Source organism: Calliphora vicina, chromosome 5 (assembly GCF_958450345.1).
Source record: "Calliphora vicina chromosome 5, idCalVici1.1, whole genome shotgun sequence".
NCBI classification, from domain to species: domain Eukaryota; kingdom Metazoa; phylum Arthropoda; class Insecta; order Diptera; family Calliphoridae; genus Calliphora; species Calliphora vicina.
In genome coordinates, this window is record NC_088784.1 from 109,996,767 (window position 1) to 110,021,431 (window position 24,665).

Here is a 24,665-nt window from a genome sequence, read left to right on the forward strand (position 1 = left end):
CCGTTTAACTTTTTAAATGTATTTCAAAATTTGTAAAAATCCTCTTCTTTTTCTCCCTTTTTAAAACGAAATAAAAATCTCCATGCAAACATTTGCCTGCATTTGAGTACTACTTTCTTTAGAAATCCATAAATCTTTTCTTTTTTATTTTTATAAAACTACAAAAAAAGAACAGAAAACCAAAATAAATCTAATACATAAATAAATATTTATATAAAAATAATAAAAACTAAACAATGCTAAAATAGTAAATTGTAACACGAAGGGAAATATTGAAATGTATTCAAAGCGATTTTAATAAATTACAACAGTACAGCACTAAATAATAGAAAACCAAATTAATAAATCATTTTGAAGCACAGTTTTCTTTTTTATCTATTATTTATTTAGGTTAATGCAAATATAAATTATTAAAACTTTTTGTTTGTAAGTGGGTTGTTATACAATTTTTGAAGAAATTTACACATATTTAATTAACAAATATTTCTTTTTGATAAAACTTATTAATTTAAAGTACTTTTTAAGAAATTCTGAAGAAAATAAAGACACACTTTAAACCCCGTATTCAGAAAAAAATTTAAATTTAAACCATGGCAGAACAATCAAGGTACAATTATTATAAAGTATGTTCTCAATTGTACATTCCCTATAACGTCACACGAAAGAAAATGAAAAAATATAAAAAGGAAATGTCAAAAAAAAAATTGAATTTAAATTTTTATTACAAAAAATTCAATTTCAACCATAAATTTATTAATAATTGAAGAAAGGCTATATTTTTAAATAAGTGTATACTAATTTCAATTAAAACGTAAAAAATTTATAAAATATCGCGGCAACAAATTAAAAGTTAAGTGATTAAATACATAGTTTGACGCTTTAGGGGTGAATATTAGAAACTCTATCTAATAATTGTACCAGGTAAATTGATTGTACCATGAATTTAAACAATGTTTTAAAGCAAAATTTCCATACAAAATTTGATTTTAAAACGTTTAAATTTAAAATTTGTTTATGAATACGGCCTTAAGTATTTTACAGGAAAAATATTAATTTTGAAGTACTAATTTGCCTAAAAATTTAAATATTTTATAAGAAAGTTTATATAGTTTGCAGAATTTTCCAAATGTAAATTTTTGTAGAAAGCCATTTAAGAAAATGTACTTTTTAGCAATGTATTTTGAAGTAAATACTTACATGTTACGAAAATTGTATCTTATTAAGTACTTTTTTTGAAAACGACCATACTTCAAGAAATTGTGTTGTGTACATCTAAATATTTTTTTAAAGTACTTTTTCAAAAAACGTACTTTTTAAGAAAGGTACTTTTTCATAACAGCTACTTTTTTAAGTACTTTTTAAAAAAAATTTACTTTTTATTAAGTACTTATTCAAAAAAGCTAATTTTTATTAAGTACTTTTTCAAAATAGATACTTTTTATTAAGTATTTTTTCAAAAAAAAAAAAAATACTTAAAAAAGCACTTTTTCTGTTAAGTACTTTTTCAAAAAAATTTGCTTTTTATTAAGTACTGCTTCAAAAAAAGTTAATTTACAAAAAAGGTACTTTTTCAAAAAATGTACATACTTTCTTTTTTAAGTACTTTTAAAAAAGGTACTTTTTTTAAAAAATGCAGTTTTTATTAAGTATTATTTCAAAAAAAAATACTTAAAAAAGCACTTTTTCTGTTAAGTACTTTTTCAAAAAATGTACTTTCATTAAGTATTTTTTTAAAAAATTTACTTTTTATTCAGTATTTTTACAAAAAAGGTACTTTTTATTAAGTACATTTTCAAAAAATGCACTTTTTATTAAGTACTTTTTCAAAAAATGTAGTTTTTCAAAACAATTACTTTTCATTAAGTACTTTTCCAAAAAATTTACTTTTTTAAAACAGATATGTACTTTATATTAAACTTTTTAAAAAAAAAATACATTTTACTAAGTACTTTTCAAAAAATGTATTTTTTATTAAGTACTTCTTCAAAAACAGTTACTTTTTATTAAGTAATTTTTTAAAAAGGGTACTTTTATTCAGTCTTTTTTCAAAAAAGGTACCCTTCAAAAAGAGACTTTTTCTTTTACTTTTTATTCAGTATTTCTTCAAAATAGGTACTTTTTATTCTGTATTTTTTCAAAATAGGTACCTTCTCAAAACAATTACTTTTTGTTAGGTACTTTTCACTAAATACTTTTGAAAAAATGTACTTTTTAGTAAGTATTTTTTCAAAAAAGTTACCTTTTCAAAAAATGTACTTTTTATTAAGCACCTTTTCAGTTAAGTACTATTTCAAAAAAGGTACTTTTTATTAAGTAATTTTTCAAAAAATGTACTTTCATTAAGTAATTTTTTAAAAAAGATACTTTTTAATCAGTATTTTTTCAAAAAAAGGTACTTATTATTAAGTACTTCTTCAAAAAAAGTACTTTTTATGAAGTACTTTTTCAAAAAATGCACTTTTTATTAAGCACTTTTTTAAAAAATGTACATTCATTAAGTAATTTTTTAAAAAAGGAACTTTTTATTCAGTATTTTTCAAAAAAGGTACTTTTAATTGAGTACTTTCTCAAAAAAGCTACTTTTTATTAAGTACTTTTTCAAAAAAAAATACGTTTTATTAAGTACTTTTTCAAAAAAGGTACTTTCTATTAAGTAATTTTTCAAAAAGGTACTTTTTATTAAGAACTTTTTCGAAAAAGGTACTTTTTATAAAGTACTTTTCCAAAAAATTTACTTTTTCAAAAACGCTACTTTTAATCAACTAATTTTTCAAAAAAAAGGAAATTTGGGAACCTATTCCCGAATACTTCTTCGGCAATGGCTCATCAATTCGTAGTCACTGGACATTGGATCGCACAACACATTACAGGGAAAATTCCGTGTTGTACATTTTGTTTTGAGAGATTTAAAGTACGTTTTTGAAAAGGTACTTAAAAAAAGTATTATAATCTTTTTTGAAAAAAAACTTCTTAAAAAGTTTTACTTTTATAGGAACTTCTTCTATAGTAATTTTGATTATTTTAAGTATTTAATACTTTTTATTTTGAAAAGAAATATTAAAGAAAATGTACTTTTTAATACTACTTCTTGTATTGGTTCTAGACATCATTTGGACAAAAGGTACTTACTAAAAAAGTACTTCTTACAGAAAGATTCTACTTCGAAACTGCCCCCAAAAAAGTACTTTTTAAAAAAAAGGCAAAAATTTGAATTTTTTGCGATTTTCGTTTTAATTTCAACATTTGTTCGTATCTAAAAATTTCGCCATGTAAAAGTGTTTAATAGTTTGAAATATGCATTTTGTACTTCTTTGGCATCAATATTAGATGGTGTAAATTTTAATTTCTTTAAAAGCAACAACCCACTCCACCTCAAATCGTTTAGCATAGATAAATAAAACCACGCTTTTTTTTCAATAAACAAACTGCATAAGAAAAAAATACACTAAAATATCTACTAGAACATTTAACAAGATGAAAAAAAAACAAACAAACTTATGTATGAAATACACGGGCCTTATTTTTCAAAAATAAAAATAAAAAAAATATAAAAAGTAAAGAGAAAAACAAATTAATTAAATAAAAATCAAGAAAACTCTAAAATAAATAAGAATTTATTTACTTAAAAAACAAATACAAAACATTAAGAAATCGATCTAGAGATGAGACAAAAGAAAATGAAAAATATTTAAATTTATTTGCCAGCTTAGTTAATTTTTTATGAAATTTAAAAACAAATAAACTTTTTAAGTTCTTTTTTTACAAACTGCAAACACATTTGAATACAAAGCAAACAACAAGAAATTATTATTAAAAAAATATAACAAAACGAAAAGGAAAATAGTAGAACAATTGATAAAAGAATCTTTAGCTGAAATTATTAACAAAAAAATAAAATCATTAAGTATTTTAAATAAAACTCAATGATTTTATTTCAAATAAACAAACAAACATTTTATATTAAGCAACATAAACAATTGCATATTAATATTTAAAAACAAATTTATAATAATAATAAAAAAATATTAATAATAATGAAAAAATTTAGCTGATAAAAAATCCTATTTCCCTTTTGCCTTTTAGTAATTATATTTGCAAAGCTGAAATAAACAAATTTTTTTAGACTTTTTAATTATAATAAAATAAATTATTAAAATAAAATAAAATAAATATGTAATTGAACATTGAACAAACCAAAAAAAAATAAACAAAACTCATTCAACACAATACACACTTGCATTATAAGAGTATAAGAGAAATTTGTAAACAACTCCCTTTGATTTAAAACAACAATAAGTGAACCAAAAAAAAATCACTTTAAATATTTATAAATTAAAACAAAATAAAAAATATTAATATAAAATAAAATAAAAGAAAATGTAAATTTATGTATATGTAGGTTAAATGAATTAAACAATACATTTACATATATGGTTTTAATAATTTCAGAACAAGAGCAGTATTAAATGGAACAGTGGACTTAGGGCATTATTTCCTAAATCCCGCCACCAATTGATAGTTTTATATTGAAAACAAAATATCAAAAATTTAAATATTTTTTTTCATAAAAATTCTATTGTTTTTATGCCCGTAACTTCAAAAATTAGATAACTACGGTGTGAAATACCCAGCAGATAAATTTACCTAAAAGGTAACTTGACTTTAATTTGTAATCAATATCTACGGGTAAAAATTACAAAATATTTTTTCTCCATAAGTAACTAAGCACTGATAAATATCTATTTGTGGAAATTACGGGCATTAGAAGGCAAAATTATGGCTTTGATTTAATTTTTTATTTGTAAATTGTCGATACATATTTTGTTTTCGATATAAAACTATCACTTGGCGCCAGTATTTAGAAAATAAGGATCTTAATATTCAAATGAATAACTTGTGTGCTAAAAATTAGTGTGAATGGCATCTCTCCTTATTATTTATAATACAATTATGGCATTTTGTGAGGTATACTTTTAGGCAGTTGTGCTAAATATTTGTGTACATAGTTGCCAGATGATTTATGTACAAAATCCTCAAATTTAAAAAAAAAAACTTCCAAAATTTACAACTTTTGACTTTCCAAAACGTTGATGATTTTTGATATGAAATTTTTTCGGCTCTGGATCCGCATCTGTACTTGTATTAAGTTAAATAAAACTTAAACCATTCAATATAAAAATTCTCAAAAATACGTAAATTTATTCAAATATTGTACAAATTTATAAACATTAAAATTTATTAAACATTAAACATTACTATTACTCGGTAGGTTAAACAAACCGTATAGTTGCTAATGTTACCTTTTTGGATGAGTTTGTCCACATACACTTAAAATCGGACTTGTGCTGGGATATCTTTCCTGTGTTCTTCAGTTACTTTTTTACAAGAGTCCAATACCTTTCCACAGGTCAAAGTTCTGGACAGGATTTGCTCACGTGGTGTAAAATTTACATTATTGTTTGAATTTTTCGTTCATTATATTGTGTCTAAGTTCTTTTGCGCATTGCGATCTGTAACTTTCTGAACTTTATATGACTTCAACCCAGCATAGGCACTACTTTTTGTTAATTTTGTCTGATGTGGTAAAAATTTAAACTCTTTTTTGCAATGGATGCATATTTAGATAAATGTTGCAGAAAATTTTTTAATAATTTTTTAAAATTACTAAATAAAAGTTTTTACCAATATTTTTCTATACATGAAATATTTGAGATTATTTAAGAATAAACATTAAATTTTATTTTGTAAATAAACACTTAAAATAAAATTGTGTATCGAAATCTTAAGTATGACCAGCAAGAACAATCTCTGACATTTACTTCATAAGGATAATTTCATTCATGCCCACGACTACGCTGTAAGTGATCCATTCGTAAGTTCCAAGTTTCCATCACTCTTTCTAGCATTGCTACTGGTATCTCACGAAGTAATGTTGGTTTCCAAGTCTTAAATAGTAGCTGGCTGAATTTTGACTTAAAATAACTCTCAAAAATTCAGAAGTGTTAATTTAGGTGGCCAATTGATAGGACCGGTACGAGAAATTAGCAAAGGGCATATATGCTCTAAGTTTATTTTTCTCTCAGAACGCAGATCTTCGTAATACAGCAGAATACGTTAGAGAAGTTGTTGGAGTCTTTCCATGATGAATTGTTAAACAATATTGAATAAAAATAAGATGCTATCCACGCGTATGTGACAAAAATTCACCCTGTACTTAAAATGTCTTAATCACCACTTTTGGATACAAACTATACTGTAGCGAGCCATAGTTATAGATTTTATATAATTTACAAATCGATTTAGATGATTTTTAATGAATATAATCACATAAAAACAGATATTACTCACTAAATTAACTCTTAGCATTCAAAGATATTCTCTAATTCTCTTTTTACAAATTCCATAGTAAAGATCAAATCCATTATGCTACTAATTTTCCATTTTTGCTTATACAATTTTGTATTGATAAAATCATATCATGTGATTTATAGTTGGGGTATTCACACGGTCTACTATTTGGTCATATTGTCATAATGTCCTAATATTTTATGATAGTTTAAACAAATTTTTGTTGTGTTTCAAACAAAAAAGTTCTAAACTAATACGACTATTTGAACTGTGTTTACTGTTTTGTCATAAAATAATATTTTTGTTGTTTAAAACACTACAACAACAATATGACTAATAGCAGACCGTGTGAATACCACAAGTATTTTTTATGTGAATAGTTCCTCTCAAAGAATGTTCCAATGTTTTCTTAAAAAACAAATGTTTAAAAAAAATTAAATAAACTAATAATACAAATTTGTCACATTTTTATTTAATAAAGCAGTTATACTCAATTTCATAAGATTACAACTGGGTTTGTCCAGCCATATTTTTTAAAAGAGTAAACCTAGCACTTTTGCATATCAGCTGGATCTCAAAGCAAAGCTTCAAATTAATTTATTAAATTTTAGCTTAAATCACTAAAACCTTAATTCAAAACTATAAATGTAATATAATTCATTCCATAAAACTATTCGTGAAAAGAAAGAAATCTACTTAGCTTCAATTTGAATAGAATTAATTCATTACACATTTGAATGACAAAATATTTATTAATTGAAATCTAATACGAATTGTTTTACAAAATGAATTGAAAATTATAGTTTCAAGCCTTTTTGTAATAGATTTGAATTGAAGAAAATTGTAATCATTCAATCCATTTTTAAAGCAATTTGTAATGGATTTTATTTTAAGAAAACTTGAAAGATTCAATAAGGAATTATTTCTGTAAAGAACGAAGTCTAAAAGGAATGAACTCAATTTGTTTGATGTAGTAAGCAATTAAGACTATGAATTTATTCGTAATGAATTTATTAACAGTTTGGTTAAGATATAAACTTTAATTTTTAAAATTTAATTAAGAATTAATTATTACGAACAATTGCCTCAAAGTTCCAGTAAATCTGTATGAAAAGTCCCAAAGTATAATATATTCCGAAATGTATTGGACTACAGAAAATATTTCTTCTTTTAGAGTAAATGTAAACAAATTTTAAATATGAATACATTTAATATCATTCAATTCTTGGCAAACTTATTTTGTTAGGAACTAAATCTAAGCAAAATCGACGCAGTTTAAGGAAATTTTCTTAATTGATTTCTGTTAAATCCTTAAAATAATAAATTTTTTAAAACTTCCAAACACTAGTCATTCTAACTGCTTTGGAAATCTGAAGTTATAAATCATATTAAATGTCAGCGTAATTATTAATACCGTTACTTAGTTATTGTAATAATTAAATATAAGTTTTAACTATAAACAAAAATGCAGAAAAATTACAAAATCATTGTTCAAAAAACAAACGAACGATAAAAATATCTGTAACAATTTATATATAGAAAATGTGTGAAATTTGAAAAAAACACACACAATTTAAACAAACAGAAACGCCCAATTCTTATGAATAAAAATTTATATAAAACGAAAATAAAAGGAGCATTCACACCATAAGTTTGTTAAAAACAGGAGTGAATGCCAAGTTCCTTTATTTTTCTGATAAACTAAAACAAAAAACCAAAACAAAAATGCTTTAAATTGGCACTAAATGTTTAGCAATTTTGCAACAAATTAAATATAATTCTAATTAATATACAATACATTAATTTAAAACAAAACCAGTCCATATTACTTTAAAGAAATTAAAACAAATTAGTTTTGTTTGCTTTAGATTTTTAGATAATTTAATTTTGGTTATTTTGTTTTATTTTTTGTATTGTAAATTGTTTTTAGTTTTTGTTCACTATTTAATTTTTTAAATTTTGTTTTTATTAGTGTAGTGTAAACAAACGAAATCTTTAACTTATTAATTTTATGACTTACGAGTATTTAAAGTAAAAGGTATAATAACTAACAAAAATAAAACTTAGTAAATTTTTAGGAAAATTATAAATAAATTAATTTAGGTGAGTGTGTATGTGTGGAAAAGTTTTCAAAGTAAAATAAAAACAAAAATCTAATATAATAATATAAAATCAATAATAAATCATTTGTATGTGTAACACTTGAAAAAAAAAAACATCCTACAATTAAATGTTTAAAACCAATGAAACACTGAAAGAAAAAACTACTTAAAAACAAACCAACCAATCTACAAAATAAAAACCAAAAAATTGTATATGTAAAATAAAAATTGATTAAATAAATGTACTTCACAACAGAATATTATGAGAAAAAAAAAACACAAAAATGAAAAACAAATCATTTGTTCATTCGGAAAAGAAAAAAATAATAAAATGTTCTACACCCACTGTGTCTTCAATGACTTTTTTTCCAATAGTAAAACAAAAAAAAAAATCCCATGTGTTTTATTTCCTTTAAGCTTATCCTTTAAACTTATCAAAATTTAAACCATTGAACATAACTATGGTTTACATTTTTTTAAATTAACTCAGGCCTTATTCATAATCAATTTATTAATTTATTTAAGGTTTATAAAACAAATTTTGTTTTAAAAACCTTTAATAAATTTAAAAATTGCTTACGAATATTGGAAAACTTTTTAGCAGTTAGCTTCATCAGTTTATTGAAACAAAGTAAGTTAGTTAATGTAAATCAAAATATAAAGGTGGAAATAAGTAACTGCAATAATTAGGTCATAATTAAAATAAGGTTTAGCAATTACAAAACCAGAAATTATACAAAGTTAAGCGGTGGACATAATTTGTCTCATATGGCAACGCTTGGCATAAATCTCAATAAGGAAAACCAAAGTCTACTTTTAGGCAGTTGTCGTTTATTATGTTTTCAATATTTGCAGCAGATACGAACCTGTATTACCAGGAGTTTTGCAAAAGTTAAATAAAATGGCTACCGATTTAAAACGGATTTGGATTATTTTGCTAAGGGTAACTAAGTGGTAACGGTAATTTCATCCTTATATAAGTTATAGTGTGTTAAAATTGACAAAATGAAAAACTAGTAAGAGTGTTATATTCTTTGTATACCCACCATCAATTTGTGGGTATTTTTATACCCTACACCAACATAATGGGGAGGGTATTATGCGTTTGTGCAGATTTTTGTAACTCCCAAAAATCAAATTTGGTTTGAAACTGGCTGAAATCGGTCCATTATTTCACCTAGCCCCCATACAAATGTCCTTCCGAAATTGGACTTTATCGGTCATAAATGTTTAATTTATACATGTATCTACACAAAATTCGCTCCAAATAAGTTTTATATATAAAAAATTCATGTCACCAAATTTTGTTACGATCGGTTCATAATTAGTCATAGCTCCCATATATACCCGCTTCCGCAAATCACTTTAACGTGCATAAATCGCTTAAAACTGTTGGTATACTCACAAAATTCAACATAGTTGACTTTAATATAGACATAAATCACACGACCTAATTTCATGGTGATCGGTATATTATTGGTCATAGCTCCCATATAAGGCCCACTTCCGAAAATCACGCACGAATATAAATTATTGATATTTTTAATAGAAAAATGGCTATTTACTAGGGTATTCGATTTTTTTCTTGTTCGAATAAAACGAATAACTCGAATAAGAGATTTTAACTTGTTCGAATAATTCGATCACACGTTTAAAATTAATCGAATTATTCGAATAATTTAAATTTTTTTAAAAAAGTAAAGAATGAAGTTTTGATGTAGGTTTTTTAATATTTTATTGTCAAAGAAAAACAAAAAATAACGTTAAAGTTAACAATTCAAGTATTGATAATGTTAAAAAACTTTCAAAAACAAAGTCCATTATGAAATTTTCAACAGAAATATTCTGATCAGATTAACTCCCGAACAATCTACAAAAAAATTGACTAGCAAAACCCTTAGTTTCCGTTTTGGAGCTAAGCTTTAAAAAATTTGAGCTAGTTGGACATGATCCTGAATTCAAATACAATATAAACGTATTAACAACTTTTTTATGTCGTTCATTAATTCGGGTTTTAAATTGAGTAACTAATTATTTAGCAAATTAATTAATCACTATTTCTAAATTATTTATAACAAATTGTAATATACATCAATCTATATCAACGTTGCGGAATCTTTGCTTAATAAAAATGTCTTGGGGAATTACACAATAAAGGGAATCTGTCCAAAGTTTGATATCATTCATTGTCCACTCCACTTTAATGTAAGTTAATATTTTGATTATTAATTTCGATTATTCTAATATTTCGCCAGCTAAATAACAAATATTTTATTCCGTACCTTTTATTTTCATTGGTTCAAGTCCTAAGTTCAAAATTTTTAAAAATTTGTTTTCGGAATTGTAACTTCTTGCAGTAATATTTATATATTTATAGAAGGAGCTATCGGAACACTCATCTACAATGATCGAAAGTCCCTTTGTCTTTAGTTATTTGTCGAATTTCAGAAACAGTACAATCATTAATCATTTTTACTTATTTAAATTTTAAATTATGAAAAATTTTAAGCAATTTAATAAATTTAAATATATATGAACATTTATTCGATTATTCTACATAAAATTGTTCGAATTATTCGTTATTCGAAAATGGCCATCTTTAAATTGTTCGAATAATTATTCGTAAGAAATTATTCGCTTAATCGAACGATCATTAGTCGAATGAATACACTACTATTTACTTAGGTCGGGCTTGACCGACCATACTTTCTTACTTGTTTTCAAATTAAAAAAGTAAAGCAAAACTTCCCACATAGAAGACCTTGTAAGACGACTTAACACAAGTTGAAATTTTGAGTTCTTAAATGAGTCTCTAAGGAAACTTATAGGACATATTGGCAAAATTGTTTAAAAAAAACTTCGAGTAGGAGAAAACCGGTCAAATAGGAAACTATTTTACTGTTTTTCCGTTTAATTTAGTATTAAACTACTTATTTCAGGGATTTCCCGGGAATGAAAACATTTTTGTTACTAATTCTTGCGAATGGAAAAAATTCGGGAAATTAGGAACCCTAACCTGTATTCAAACCAGAAAGAGCTAGTTTTGAATTGCTTTCAAAAAGCGTATGATTTCAAAATAAGTTGTAACATTTTCACCTTGATGACTTTGTTAATCTTAATTGATCTGGCGGCATTATTGGATCATACTTCTTCGAGTATGAGTAGTGACTGTTACTTGAACTCGATATAGTGGCATTATAACAAAGTTCCTTCTAACTAATTTTAATGATATTGATGTAGACGTCATATGGTTTCAACAAGACCACATTCCATACAGCCCACGAAACAATACAATAATTACATGAGACATTTTCTGGTCGTGTACTCTCTCGTTTCGTTACATTTGATAGCTATAACTGCTCTAAATATTTTACAGTCCGATTATAATTGCAATATACATATATGCAATATATAAAATCGGATTGTATCTGATCACAGGTCACCAGTATTCAACTAATTTATTTGTGTTGTTCTTTCTGACGATCCTCACAATTTGTTCATATTTTCGTGATGTAAAAATAAGTAAGTGCATTATTTCGCTTAATTATAATTTGTCGCCCACAATATGACAAATTCTATCAGCTGTTCAGTTCCGTTAAAGCGACAAGCTAGTCTATTACGTATAAGATACTACGCAGAAAGCTTTCCGTTAAATTAATAATAAAATATATCCAGAATTGAGCAGATAAAATAATGTTATTCATTCTTTGTTAAAATAAATTCATAACCATTAATAATTTTTTTCAGTATTTTTTATTATTTTTGCCTTTTTTTAAACATAAAATAGTGGACGTATAATTATTTCATTTTTATTTAAATTATATCACATTATCGTATAAATTAACAATTATTTCGTTATTATTCTTAAAAATTTTATTCTGGTTTAAATTTAACTATTCACTAAAAACCTACAATCGTGTTTTTTTTATAAGTAAATACAATATATTTAAATAAAATTAAATTAAATATTACAAATATGGACGCAAACTATAAAAAAACAATAGACTTATTACAAAAGCTAACAAAGGAATAAAAGAGTAGACATTTATGCCATTATTATTGTACATTAAATGTTGTCAACTATTTTTTTTATTACAAATAAATTAAATGGAATTAAATTAAACAAAATAAAATATTACAATTAAAAAAATAACATAAAATACAAATTTGAGTCAGGTTTTCTTAAAAAAAAATTAGCAATTACAAAAAAAAAAATAAATTGTTTTACAGAAATTTTGAAATAAATAATTTTACAGTTGAACAAAATTTTACAAATTTTTTATTTTTTTATTGGTTATTGGAAACTTAAATAAATTTTAGTGGAACTAATGAAAACCAGGTTAAAATACTGGGTTTAAAAAGAATTTTTGATAAAATATTTGAAATAGAGAACTTAAGAAGCTTTTTAAAACTTTATTTCAGTTTAGAAGTAAATTGATTAACATGTTTTAGAGCTTTTAAGCTACAATCTCAAAAAATTAATTTAAACTATGAAAACTTAAGCTTTTTCAAGAGTTATTTAAATTAAATTATGACTTTGAAAACATGATTTAGAGCTTTTAAGCCAAGATTTCAAATAAATATGTTAATAAGCTCTTTTAAGCTTTATTTCACAAGATATTTATTTCTCTGAGATTTCAAAAAATATGCTTAAACCATATTAACTTAAGAAGCTTTTTCAAGCAATATTTTAATAAGCTTTATTTAAAACATACAAGGTTTGACTTAAATTGATTTCTTATTTTGAATTTATAAACGTGATTTAGAGCTTTTAAGCTAAAATCTCAAAAAATTAATTTAAACTATGAAAACTTTTTCAAGAATTATTTAAATTAAATTAATTTCTTATTTAGCCCAATTATGAAAAAAATTCCCTGGGAGTTTTTTCCCTTTTCTCATTTTTCCTATTCAAATTCTATGTTAAAAAAACGGAAAGGGAATTTTATTCATAATTGGGCTGATTATGACTTTAAAAACATGATTTAAAGCTTTTAAGCTAAGATTTCAAACAAATATGTTAATACGCTCTTTTATGCTTTATTTCTTTGAGATTTCAAACTTAGGAAGCTTTTTCAGCATTTTAAGCCAAGATTTCAGAAACTAAGTTTAAACTTGATTTATTAGAATAAGTCAATAAATAATTCAGCACCATTTTCATGATGTCTGGTTATTTGCTAACCCTTAGGTTTGTATGAAAATTGTCAATATAACTTTAGGTTTAAAAATAACTACACATTGTGAATATTAAATTATTAAAATTAGACAACATAACTTAGAAATTTAAAGCTTTATTACAAAGTTTTAATGAAAAAGTTCTCAAATCATATATTTAGTACTGGGCAAGTTAGTTTAAACTCTAGTTAAACCAGCATTTTAACCTAGTCACCAACTACAATAAACCTACAAAAACGATTATTATTATTGTGTTGCTATTTATTATGTTTTATAACTAAGAATTAAGTCAGTCGTTGTTAAGCTTTAATTGTCTTAATTTAAAAAAAAATGCAAAGCTTTTCGTGACAACCACAAAAAAGTTGCCATTTAAAAAATACATTTTCAAATAAAAAGAGATTCTAACTAAATATGTACGTAAGTAATAAGAATATAAAGTATATGTATCCCTGCTCTACTAGTCAAACTTATCAATAGAGTTAGAGTTAAATTTCTGTTTAAAGTAGAGAGTACAAAACTAAACAAACTAATAATATAGAGATTAAAAGAACACATTTCAATTGTTGCTGTGAGTTGGTGCATGATTACTGCCACTGGCCCTTTCCGATACAATTCTCGAAGTAGATCTACTACTGGGAGCTGCCGAGGGCGATAACTGTAGGTGCGTTAGGGAAGGCTGGGCGCTAGTAACTTCCAGTGAATTCAAAGTGTTGCTCGAGGCGGCCTTTTGGTTGGGGAACAAAACCGAGTAGGCTGGAGGAGGATCCAATTCTTCGTAGTTGGGCGGTGCTGTGGTAGTGGAATGATTGTTCATGGCTTCATTGGCTGAGGCTAAAGCAGATGCGCGCTCATTGTTGGCCGCATGCTGGGAAGCGGAGGCTGAAAATGAACGTATGGTTTGAATGTGATAGCTAAAGCGACAACACCAAACTAAGGACAGACAAAACAGTACACAAAACAGGGCGAGATAGCCAGGATATGGGATGGGTAGTAAGTATTGTAAGTGTTTGGGATTTAGGATTATGAAATTTGCACATTTAAGAGGAAACAGGGTTAATGAGAGTTGGTGGTAAGAACGGGGTTTATAGGTCGTGTCATTGTTACGGTCTAACTTCATGTCAAACTTACCCCATAAGCCACAAATCAGCAAAGCGCCGCCACACAACAACATGCCCAGCATGAGATAACCCCAAGGACCATACTTGGACAGATCTGAATTGACACCAGTGCGTGTTGAATTGCGTCTGTGATGACCTCCTATCGCACTAGTCGCATTGTCTGCCTTGCCTATGGGTATAGTAGCATTTGATTTTCCTGAATCTTGTTCCTCTGTAAGAGTTTCGTTAAATTCTTTACCTCCTTCCACTTTATGCAATGTGGTTTTATTGCTAATGGTCTGCTCGGTCACATCATCGTCCGACTGTAGAAAAGGTTTGCTGGTGGCTTTGGTTATGGAGGGCACATCATAGGCAAACAAATTGCGGAATACCTCCAAGGCAAAATGTTCAAAAATATCCGATTCCATGGAGGGTGGCATGGGTTCTCCCAGACGACTACGTTTCCAGCACATAGCGTAATCCTCATCACTGTCATACTCATTGCTATAGGGACAATGACGTATGCCATCGCATATTAAATCTTTGGAAATGCACAAGATGGGATCATCCCTACGGTTGACAAAGTTAAGTAAATATTTTGTAAAGAAAACTTGAAACAAATTTAAAAATTACCCTATTCTTAAACATTGATGTTTCTTTTCACTGCGACACTCATCTCCCTTACCCAAAACGGTGACCATTAGTTTCGAGTTTAACGTGTGATTGCGATGCTCCCACACTATGCGTACTCTGCCATGGAACAGTCTTACTGGATCTTCCATTTCAGGGGCAGTCTCCTCCAGTTGGCAAGGGTCCACACGCCACTGCGGTGTATGAGGATCATGGGAACTGAACTAGAATTATAAAAAAACATACATATATTTAGTTTTTAACTGGACTGAGATTTTCATGCACTAAAAAAACGAAAAAATCTGTAGAAATATGCAGTAAAATCTGAAATATGTAAATCTGGGAACTATCAAAATAAGTGTTGAAGCTTTTTAGATTTTTCTGAAGTTTATTTAAACCATAGAATAATAAGTAGATAATGTCTAAAATTCCTGTAACAACTGTACCCAACTGTTCAGTTTAATTATTCAAGATTACTGGAGTCCACACAATGTAAAGTGTGCTAAAATATGCTCTCAAATTAAAATAATGATTTTTCCTTCTCACCGAATATTAAGCAGTGTGTCCACTACCAAGTTTTCTTGTGGAAGTTGCTTCCAGAAGTGACATCCATAAGTTTTTGTCGTGTAAACACGTATTAGAAGTCGACTTCCATAAGTCACGGCTTGCAGAAATGATGTGGAAACATGTGTTTGTTGCTTGCTGAAAGTAACTTGGACGACTTGCTGTGAACTGCAAGTAGTTTGAAGACTTGCAGAAGAAGTCGTGTATACGTTGGGTATCTTCTGTTTTCGTTTGGAGTAGTGAAAAACTTATTTGGTAATTTAAAAGCATGAAAGTTATCCTGAATTATGGGACACGTCCACAAAAGACTATAAGAATAGAATTAAAAAACAAAACGGCAATAGGTTTAATAGCGCCTCATGAACCTCCGAAATCAATTTTGTCAAGAAGTAAACAAAGAAAGTTAAACAAATCTTCGGTCCACAATTCTTCAAGCAATGTATTTTCGAAACTTAAATCTATCCGCCGCCGCACTCAATTTCTCACCCAAACATTTATTTCTGTTTCTTTTCAAATTAATATGCTGCGATGTCAGCTGCCAATCTTACTTTGCCACAAGACAATTTTATACTGTCATTCTTAAAAAAAGCAAACTCTACTGCAATCTGTATTCACATTGTGTGGAAACACGTCTTAAATTTCTTGCAGCAAATTCGTCGTAATAACTTCAACAAATTACTTCTGGAAGCAGACTTCCGCAAGTTTTGGTTTGAGTGGAAATTGAAGTGTTCTGCAAATACTTGCAGAAGTTCTTCCGCAAGTGACTTGCTTTAGATTCAGTATCGGTCAAGCTCTAATAATAAGAAACGACACCTAATCGTAAAACCCGAAATGATGAGAATGTATTAATAAAAAAAAACTTTTCAACCTCACAAAATTTTGTATAGAAACGGCTATACAAATTGTCTTTAAAATCGACTGTTATAAAAAACATTTCACCGATTGCTCACCAAAGCTAATTTTGAATGTGTTCCATCGGTTTCAACCCAGTCAAAAAAGTTTGAAGACCATGAATTGAAGACACTACTCAATGAAGATTGTTGTCAAAATCAACAAGAGCTTGCAAAATTATTGGCAGCTACTCAAGCATCAATTTCAAAACGTTTGCGAGCTGCTGGATTGATCCAAAAGTAGGGAAATTGGATACCATACGAATTGAAGCTGAGAAACCTTGAAAGACGATAATTTTTGCACCGATGTAAAATGGATCCATTCATACAATAACCCACAGAGTAATAGATCGTATGTGAAGCCACAGCCAGTCTAATCGACAGCAAAGACAAATATCCATGGAGCTAAGGTAATTATCTGTATTTGGTGGGACCAGGCGCGGATCCGGAGGGGTGAAATTGGAAATTGCCCCCCCAAAACCGAAAAGTTTTCATATAAAAAAAGGAATAAGAAGAAAAATGTAGAACAAATTTCAATTCCCCCCCCCACAAATGGTTGACCTGGAACCGCGCCTGGGTGGGACCAAAAGGGTCCTATCTATTATTAGCTGCTAAAGGCTGACCAAACCATTACAGGGAACCTGTACCGAACTAATTCGTTTGAAGCGAATAGACATGAAATCGTAATATTCTATTATGACAACGCTCGGCCACCTGTTGCAATATCTGTTAAAAAGTATTTAGAATGAAGTGGTTGGGAAGTTATGCCTCACACGCCCCATCCGACTACTATTTCTTTCGATCGATGCAGATAGCTCTCTTTTAGCTCGGAATCCATATGTTGTCAGAAAGATGGGAATAGGCTACCAATGGCCAATACTTTAAATAAATTTATATACTACAAATGTTTATAGAAGATAAAGATTATATGAATAAAACTTTCAATTGTGAAAAAAAGTGCAGTTAGTTTTAATATTAGAAGATTTGTTATTTTAAAAAATATTTAACTTTATTATTTAAAATGATATAAATCTACCATAAAAGCTTTGGTTTTTTCTACATTTTAGAAATACATATTGTACACTTTTTTTTGTTGTCATTTTACACCATTATCAGAATTCATGATTTCTCATCATAGAACGTGACATCAATTATTCAAAAGAAACGTAAACTCCTACAACAACAAAACAAAAACTAAATAGTTTTTAACAAATCCGAATCTCACATACTCACATGTGAATGAAGCTTGTTTTTGCATAAAATTTTACGGTAAAGTATTTTGATGGATGTACATTAGGGTGGACTACATATGTTAAGAGCCAATAAAAATATTTGTAAAACAACAGATACATTTAAATATATATTTGAGCCGCCCTAATGAACATACATATGTGTCAGTTTGTCAAATTCAGGAGGGGGTGGAGTTTGTATTTGTACTGCTGTAAACCAAGTATTTGTATTTATATCTGTCTATCATAGACAGTTTTTATTTAGATTTATTTGAGTTTTTATTAACAATTTATTTATTTATAGAATAAAAATGTCTATAAATTTTAAATGAAATATTTTAGCAACACCGCGTTGAAATTCTTTTTTTACATTTTTTTCAAAATATACTCGTATTTTTATTATTTAAGCGGATTTTAGAGGTTTTCAAACGAAAACTATCATTCATCAACAACAGCACAGCAGCACCTAGATGTGAGGATTAACAACACTCACTTTAAAACAGAAATCATATTTAGTTTTTGAACAAATGTGATTATTTATATACATAAATATATGTACATATGTAGTTAAACATTTTAAAATTTAATTTAAAACCTAATTTTATTTCAAAGTGTAGGTACTTTTAACAGAAAAACATTATCAGTTCTACAGAAAATATTGTTTATAGCCATGATACAACAACATAAGGTATACTCAGTAGAAAATAAATTCTCAATTATACAATTCTTGCAAAGTCAAACAAAAGAAAATATAAAAAAATATGAAAAAAATCAAAATCAAAGTTTGACGTTATAGGGCTAAATATTGAAAACTCTCCCTAGTGATTCTACCTTCTACAATTATTGTATCATGGTTTATAGCTTTGTTTTCTCTACAAAAAAATATAAGAATAATTAATTTGTGAATGAATCTTTGAATCATTCATGAATTTTAATTTTTTAAAAATTCTTGAAGGCATTAAATTTGCTCAAAATATGAATGAAATTAAAATTTTATGAATTCATCATGAATTAAAATTATTGAATGCATTCGATCCATCCAAAAAATTAATTGAATTTTCAAGTGTTTAGCTTTTATTTTGAAACATTTGTACAATAAAAATTCATTCAAAGTATTGGCCATTGTTAGCTATGACCTTTTCCCATCCTTATGGCAACATATGGATTCCGAACCAAAAAAACTGCTCATCTTTTGAGGCCAAGAACAAATCAAGCCAATATCGCATACTCTGTTCAAAAGAAAAACGTATCCCAGAGAGTCGGACGGGGCACATTCTGGACTATAAAGTTGGTGAGGCAAAACATCTCAACCACTTCTTTCTAAATACTTTTTAACAGTTATTGAAATATTTGGCCGATCATTGTCATGATGGAATATTACGGCCGCATATTCTGGGCATTTTTCGACCAATACTAGCTTCAAACAAATCAGTTTCGTTCAGTAGAGGTTACCTGTAATGGACTGGCCAGATTCCAGCAGTTCATAATAGATAGGAAACTTTTGGTCCCATCAAATACAGAGCATTACCTTAGCGCTATGGATAGTTGGCTTTGGTGTCGATTCGTCTGGTTGGCCGTGCTTCACATACGATCTGTTACGCATTGGGTTATTGTAATGATTACATTGTTCATCTCTAGTAATGATTCGTTGCAAAAATTATATTCCTTTATAAAGTTCAAGCTGTATTTCGGACATGCAAAATCATCTTTCAATGTCTCTCGGATTCTAATCGTATGGTCCCAATTTAACTGCTTTTGGATGAATCCTGCAGATTGAAAACGTTTTGAAATTGCTAATTGAGTAGCTCTCAATGGTTTTGCAAGCCCTTTTTGAGTTTGACAACAATCTTCATTGAGTAATGCCTCTAATTCTTGGCTTTCAAATATTTTTGCCTGGCCTGGACTTCTGAACAGCACAAACCCTCTCTCGCACCTTGAAACCGCTGAAACACATTCACCATAAGCTTTAATGAGCAATGTGTGCGGCACTTTCTTTCAAATTAAAGAAGTAAAGAAAAACTTCCCGAATGTGACGCGCTGTTGGCACAAAATTTCTCATTTTCGGAGCAAAAAAAACTTTGGTGTTTACACTATAATATTCAATATCTAAGTGAGAATAAATGACAGATATGTACCCATTAAATTGACATACCCAATAAAATTGTAATGAAATCATTTTGTTATTGACCCTCATTCGAATTCATTTTTCAATTCAGATAAAAAGTACAAAAAAATAAGCTCAGATTCCGACTTTTTTATTCATGATGAATTTATTCAAATTTAAATAAAATTCATATTTTGGTGAATTTCATGATGAATTAAATATGAATCATTCATTTACTGATCTGGTGTATAGCAGTGTTTTCTATACAAAATATTTTGTATAACAGTATTTTACTATAGAAACTATGTGTGCAGCTGTTATTGTATCGAATATTTTGTGTATAACAGGTTTTCTACAACACTTTGCTTTTTACACCATTTTTACTTGCTATTTTAGCATAAAGCAAATTTCAATTTATTGATTTTGAAGGAGATTTTACTCCTTGCATGACATTTAAGTATAATTTATTTATTTAATTAGTTTTTATCATAAAGTCAAGGTGGTTTTTGTATCTACTTTAAAACACTTTTGCTTTAAAAATCTTATTAATTTAAAACAAAAAAACTAAAGACAGAACAGCTCCAGTTGTTCTTAAAACCCCCTCACACTGATGTCAATGCGATTAAACAATTAAAACGCCATAAATTTACATGAATTAAAAGATTTTACTTAAATATTTCAGTGCTGGTGCTTTTATAGACAGCGCAGATTGAATAATCAATATTGAAACAATCTCCCTCCGTATTGTATGAATCTATAGGTATTGAGTACGATCATCAGATCATAAAACGAGTAGCAAGTATTTGTATCGTATTTATTAATAAAAAGCAAGTTCAATGTCATTTAAAAAAAAAAGTTGTAGATACAAGCAGAGACCTGTAAAAGTCATATTTATTTTCCTATAAACCCACAAACAAGTTTCATTTATTTTTGTCTCAAAAAACATTAAAAAAAACATTTATTTATTTTTAACAATTTTTAAGAAACTAATTACTTTTGATAACCTTTATTTAACTCATAATGAAATAAAATCAACATCAATGTCTTGTTGCTAATTGTAGTTGAAACATGTTTGACATCTTCATTTCAAATTGTATCTCGTAGATGTCGTTGTAAGTAGTAGTAGATACACAGTTCTAAAACAGTAAGTAGTTAAGTGTTAACAAACAATAATAGTTCTAATAAATAATTACGTAAAAAATTAAACAATTGTTGTAATAAACTTGAATAGAAAATATTGTTTGTCAGTAATATGGATTTTCTGTTATACTCTATATCATTTCTGTTATACAAACTTTACCCAATACTATCTTTAATGAATCCCTAAAAAGCAGCAATATTTTTGGAATTTAGCAAAATTTTACATTGTTTTAATTTTGCGAATTTATTTACTTGAGACCGGTTTGAAACTCATTTTGTAATTATCTTTTAATTGCTTTAAGAACAAAATTTATGTCAATGTCGCCTGATACTTTATTGCTAAAATTAACAGGAGTATATTTTGTAACCAGTAATAAAATTACTTCGTCATTATATTTCCAGCAATTTAGGAATACATTTTTCTAACCACTTATTTTTATATTTATTCTCAGATTCATAAATATGAATCTATAAATATGTACTTGTATTAGACGGATCCAGCTAGCGCTATATACTGAACTAAATATAATTCTGAAAAGAGAAAGCAACCAACATTTAACTACATTAGCTTTCTCTTCTCATGATTTATAAGTACTCAGTAGATTCTGACCGAAACCGATTTTTCAGGACGATATTTAGCAAAAAAATCATTATACGGACATATACGATACAAGTTAAAACTTTAAAATTAATTAATTTGATTTCTTTAATTTTGGACCATGTTTCGCTGATTTTTAGATGCCCAGCAGCGCTTTGTGAACACTATTACTCTTGTTATACCCTTCACCATGAGTGGCAAGGGTATATATAAGTTTGTCATTCCGTTTGTAATTTCAAAATTTTTCATTTGCGAACTCACAAAGTATATACATAAATTCTGGATCGTTATAGATAGCGAAGTCGATATAGCCATGTCCGTCTATAAGTTGAAATCACCTTTCCGTAGCCCCCAAATAATTTACAAACATGATTAATACATCAATATATCGGGAATTCTTTCAGCACGCTTGCTATTTTAAATCTTGAAAATCGGAAAAAACCGGGACAACCTCGATTTTTGGCCTATTTTTATCTCTATCTGTATTACTAAGTGGATTACATCTGGATTAATATAGACATTATAGATATCTAATGATAGATATTTTAAAGTCCATTGCAACAATAAAAGAGTGAAACCTAATTTTTAACCCGAATTTTCTTTTAACCAAAAAAAATTTTTTCATAACTTTTTCTTCAATAATAAATTTAAAAGAAAAATTTTTAAAAAACTAAAAAAAAAATTGGAAAAAACTTTCGAAAAAATTTTAAATTTTGTATTTTAAAGTATAATTTGGTAAAAATACTTGTTATGTTTATTCTCAAATTCATAAGCTTCGTTATAGATAGCGAAGTCGATATAGTCATGTCAGTCAGTATGTTGAAATCAACTTTCCATAGCCCCCAAATAACTTAAATATGTATATGATTCATACATCAATATATCCGCAGATATGCCGACGGCTTGAGCTTGATCATTTTAAAAGTACTTTTATATTATTTTGGAAGCAAATGAGAAATGAAAAACAGTTCAATTAAAATTTTTTAAAAATTTATTGAAAAAAGTGTTTTTTTAAGTCGTCCTATATATAGGACTTTGGGGTCACAACAAAAAAACTAAAACGCAATAATGAAACATTCATGCATATAACAATCAAGCTACTCTTCATAAATATAAATTCCAAAAAAATATAGTATTTATTCACTTGTAAATGTACAAAATTTTACTTTCAGTACAAACGAGATATGTCCATAATGACTAAATATGGGCATTTTGAAAATATCACAAACTAAAAATTCAATAACTCAAAAATAGTACCAAAAAATAATGCAATCACACAATCTCCCATGAGGTAGTGGTGAGTACTAAGTATGTGAACAACAAAAAATGGTATTTTGATAAACGTGACGTATCCTGTAAACAAGAACTACATGTAGTACAGTCGGCATATCTGGTTTAAATCGAGAAAATCGGCTCAAAAATAGCTGAGATATAAGGAAAAAACAAGACAACCTCAATTTTTAATCTATATCTGGATTATTATGTCATTAATGAAGACAATATGGATATCTAATCATAGATATTTTAAAGGCATTTGCAACGCCCGATCGGACCTACAATTGGTCAAAATCGGGAAAAATATTTTTTAACCCGAATTTTTTTCACCAAAAAATTTTTTTTATTATAATACATAATTCGAAATATTGATTCACAGTCACCAGTCGCTTTTATTATAAATACACTCTCCTGCAACATTGTAGATATAAATCGTATACAAAGTAATTAGTCGAAATAAAAGAACGTTTTATAAATCCCACGTGTAGGAGGTGTAGGGTGTATTAATAAGAGCATTAAATAAATTAAATATTTTATAAAAATGATTTTAAACGACATGACATAGTCAAATAAAACATGCTTTGTAACGACGTCATATAAAGCGATTAAAATTTGACGTACATATATGTATGTATGTACATTAGGGTAGCCTCAAAAAATATGTGTAAAATGTTTGTTTTATAACCTAATGTAGTTATTTAATTGTTGTATATCAGTGGAAAGCTTATAAAGTTTGATATATACATATGTATATATAAGCCTCAATCAGATCGAATAAAATAGGTTTAGAAAAATTCATATAAAATGCCTAATACACCATATCCAATTGTATTTCAGAAGTTTCTAATTGTATTTCAGAAAATTCCAATTAAATTTTAAAATTTTCCAAATACATTTCAGAATTTTCTAATTATATTTCAGAAGTTTTCTTTGTTATTTCACAATTTTCTAATTGTATTTCACAGTTTGCCAATTGTATTTCAGATATTTCAATTTTGAAAAATGGAAACATTTTTTTGGTGAATTTATATGAAGGTTAAACTAATTACTAGGGGGCGGATTTTAATGCATTTATTATTGGAAAATATGCGCCTAAAATATGCTTCAAAAAAATCAAAATATGACCTAAAAATTTTAAAAATATGCACTTATATTTCTGTGCCAGCAGTTAAAACTCTTTAAATTATACCAGGAATTAAACAATTAAAGTTCTAAAACTATTTTTAACATAACTTTTCTTCTGAAAAAACGATGTAATATCTTGGTATGAATACTTGTTTAAAGCCATAGAGGTTCTATATTGTGATTTTCCTTTTAAAATCATCAATATTTTGATCGTGCTGTAAAGTAGCATCCAACCTTAATTTGTATCTTGTAATAACGCAGAAATTAAGCAATTAGTAAATGTATCCCTTATAGACGGAAATTGTTAATAATGTCTGATTACTTGGCTGACTACAATTTATATATTTTGGGTTATTTGACGAGCTATTTGTAATGCAGAGAGAAGTCAATT

At 27.4% G+C, this 24,665-nt stretch overlaps 1 protein-coding gene across 2 annotated transcripts in view; it reads right to left on the minus strand.

The window, feature by feature from the left end:
* Window positions 1-14,140: 14,140 nt before the first annotated feature.
* Window positions 14,141-24,665, minus strand: part of LOC135959988 (uncharacterized) — a 48,215-nt gene continuing 37,690 nt past the window's right edge. The window contains exons 3-6 of one of the 2 annotated variants that reach the window (XM_065511157.1): window positions 15,353-15,573; window positions 14,979-15,289; window positions 14,751-14,909; window positions 14,141-14,501 (exon numbers count right to left, since the gene is read on the minus strand). In XM_065511157.1, coding sequence (XP_065367229.1) covers window positions 14,179-14,501; window positions 14,751-14,909; window positions 14,979-15,289; window positions 15,353-15,573 — 1,014 coding nt within the window. In that variant the 3' untranslated portion in view covers window positions 14,141-14,178. Of the gene's footprint in view, window positions 14,502-14,750; window positions 15,290-15,352; window positions 15,574-24,665 lie in introns of both variants that reach the window. The other variant, XM_065511156.1, reaches the window with a different exon arrangement.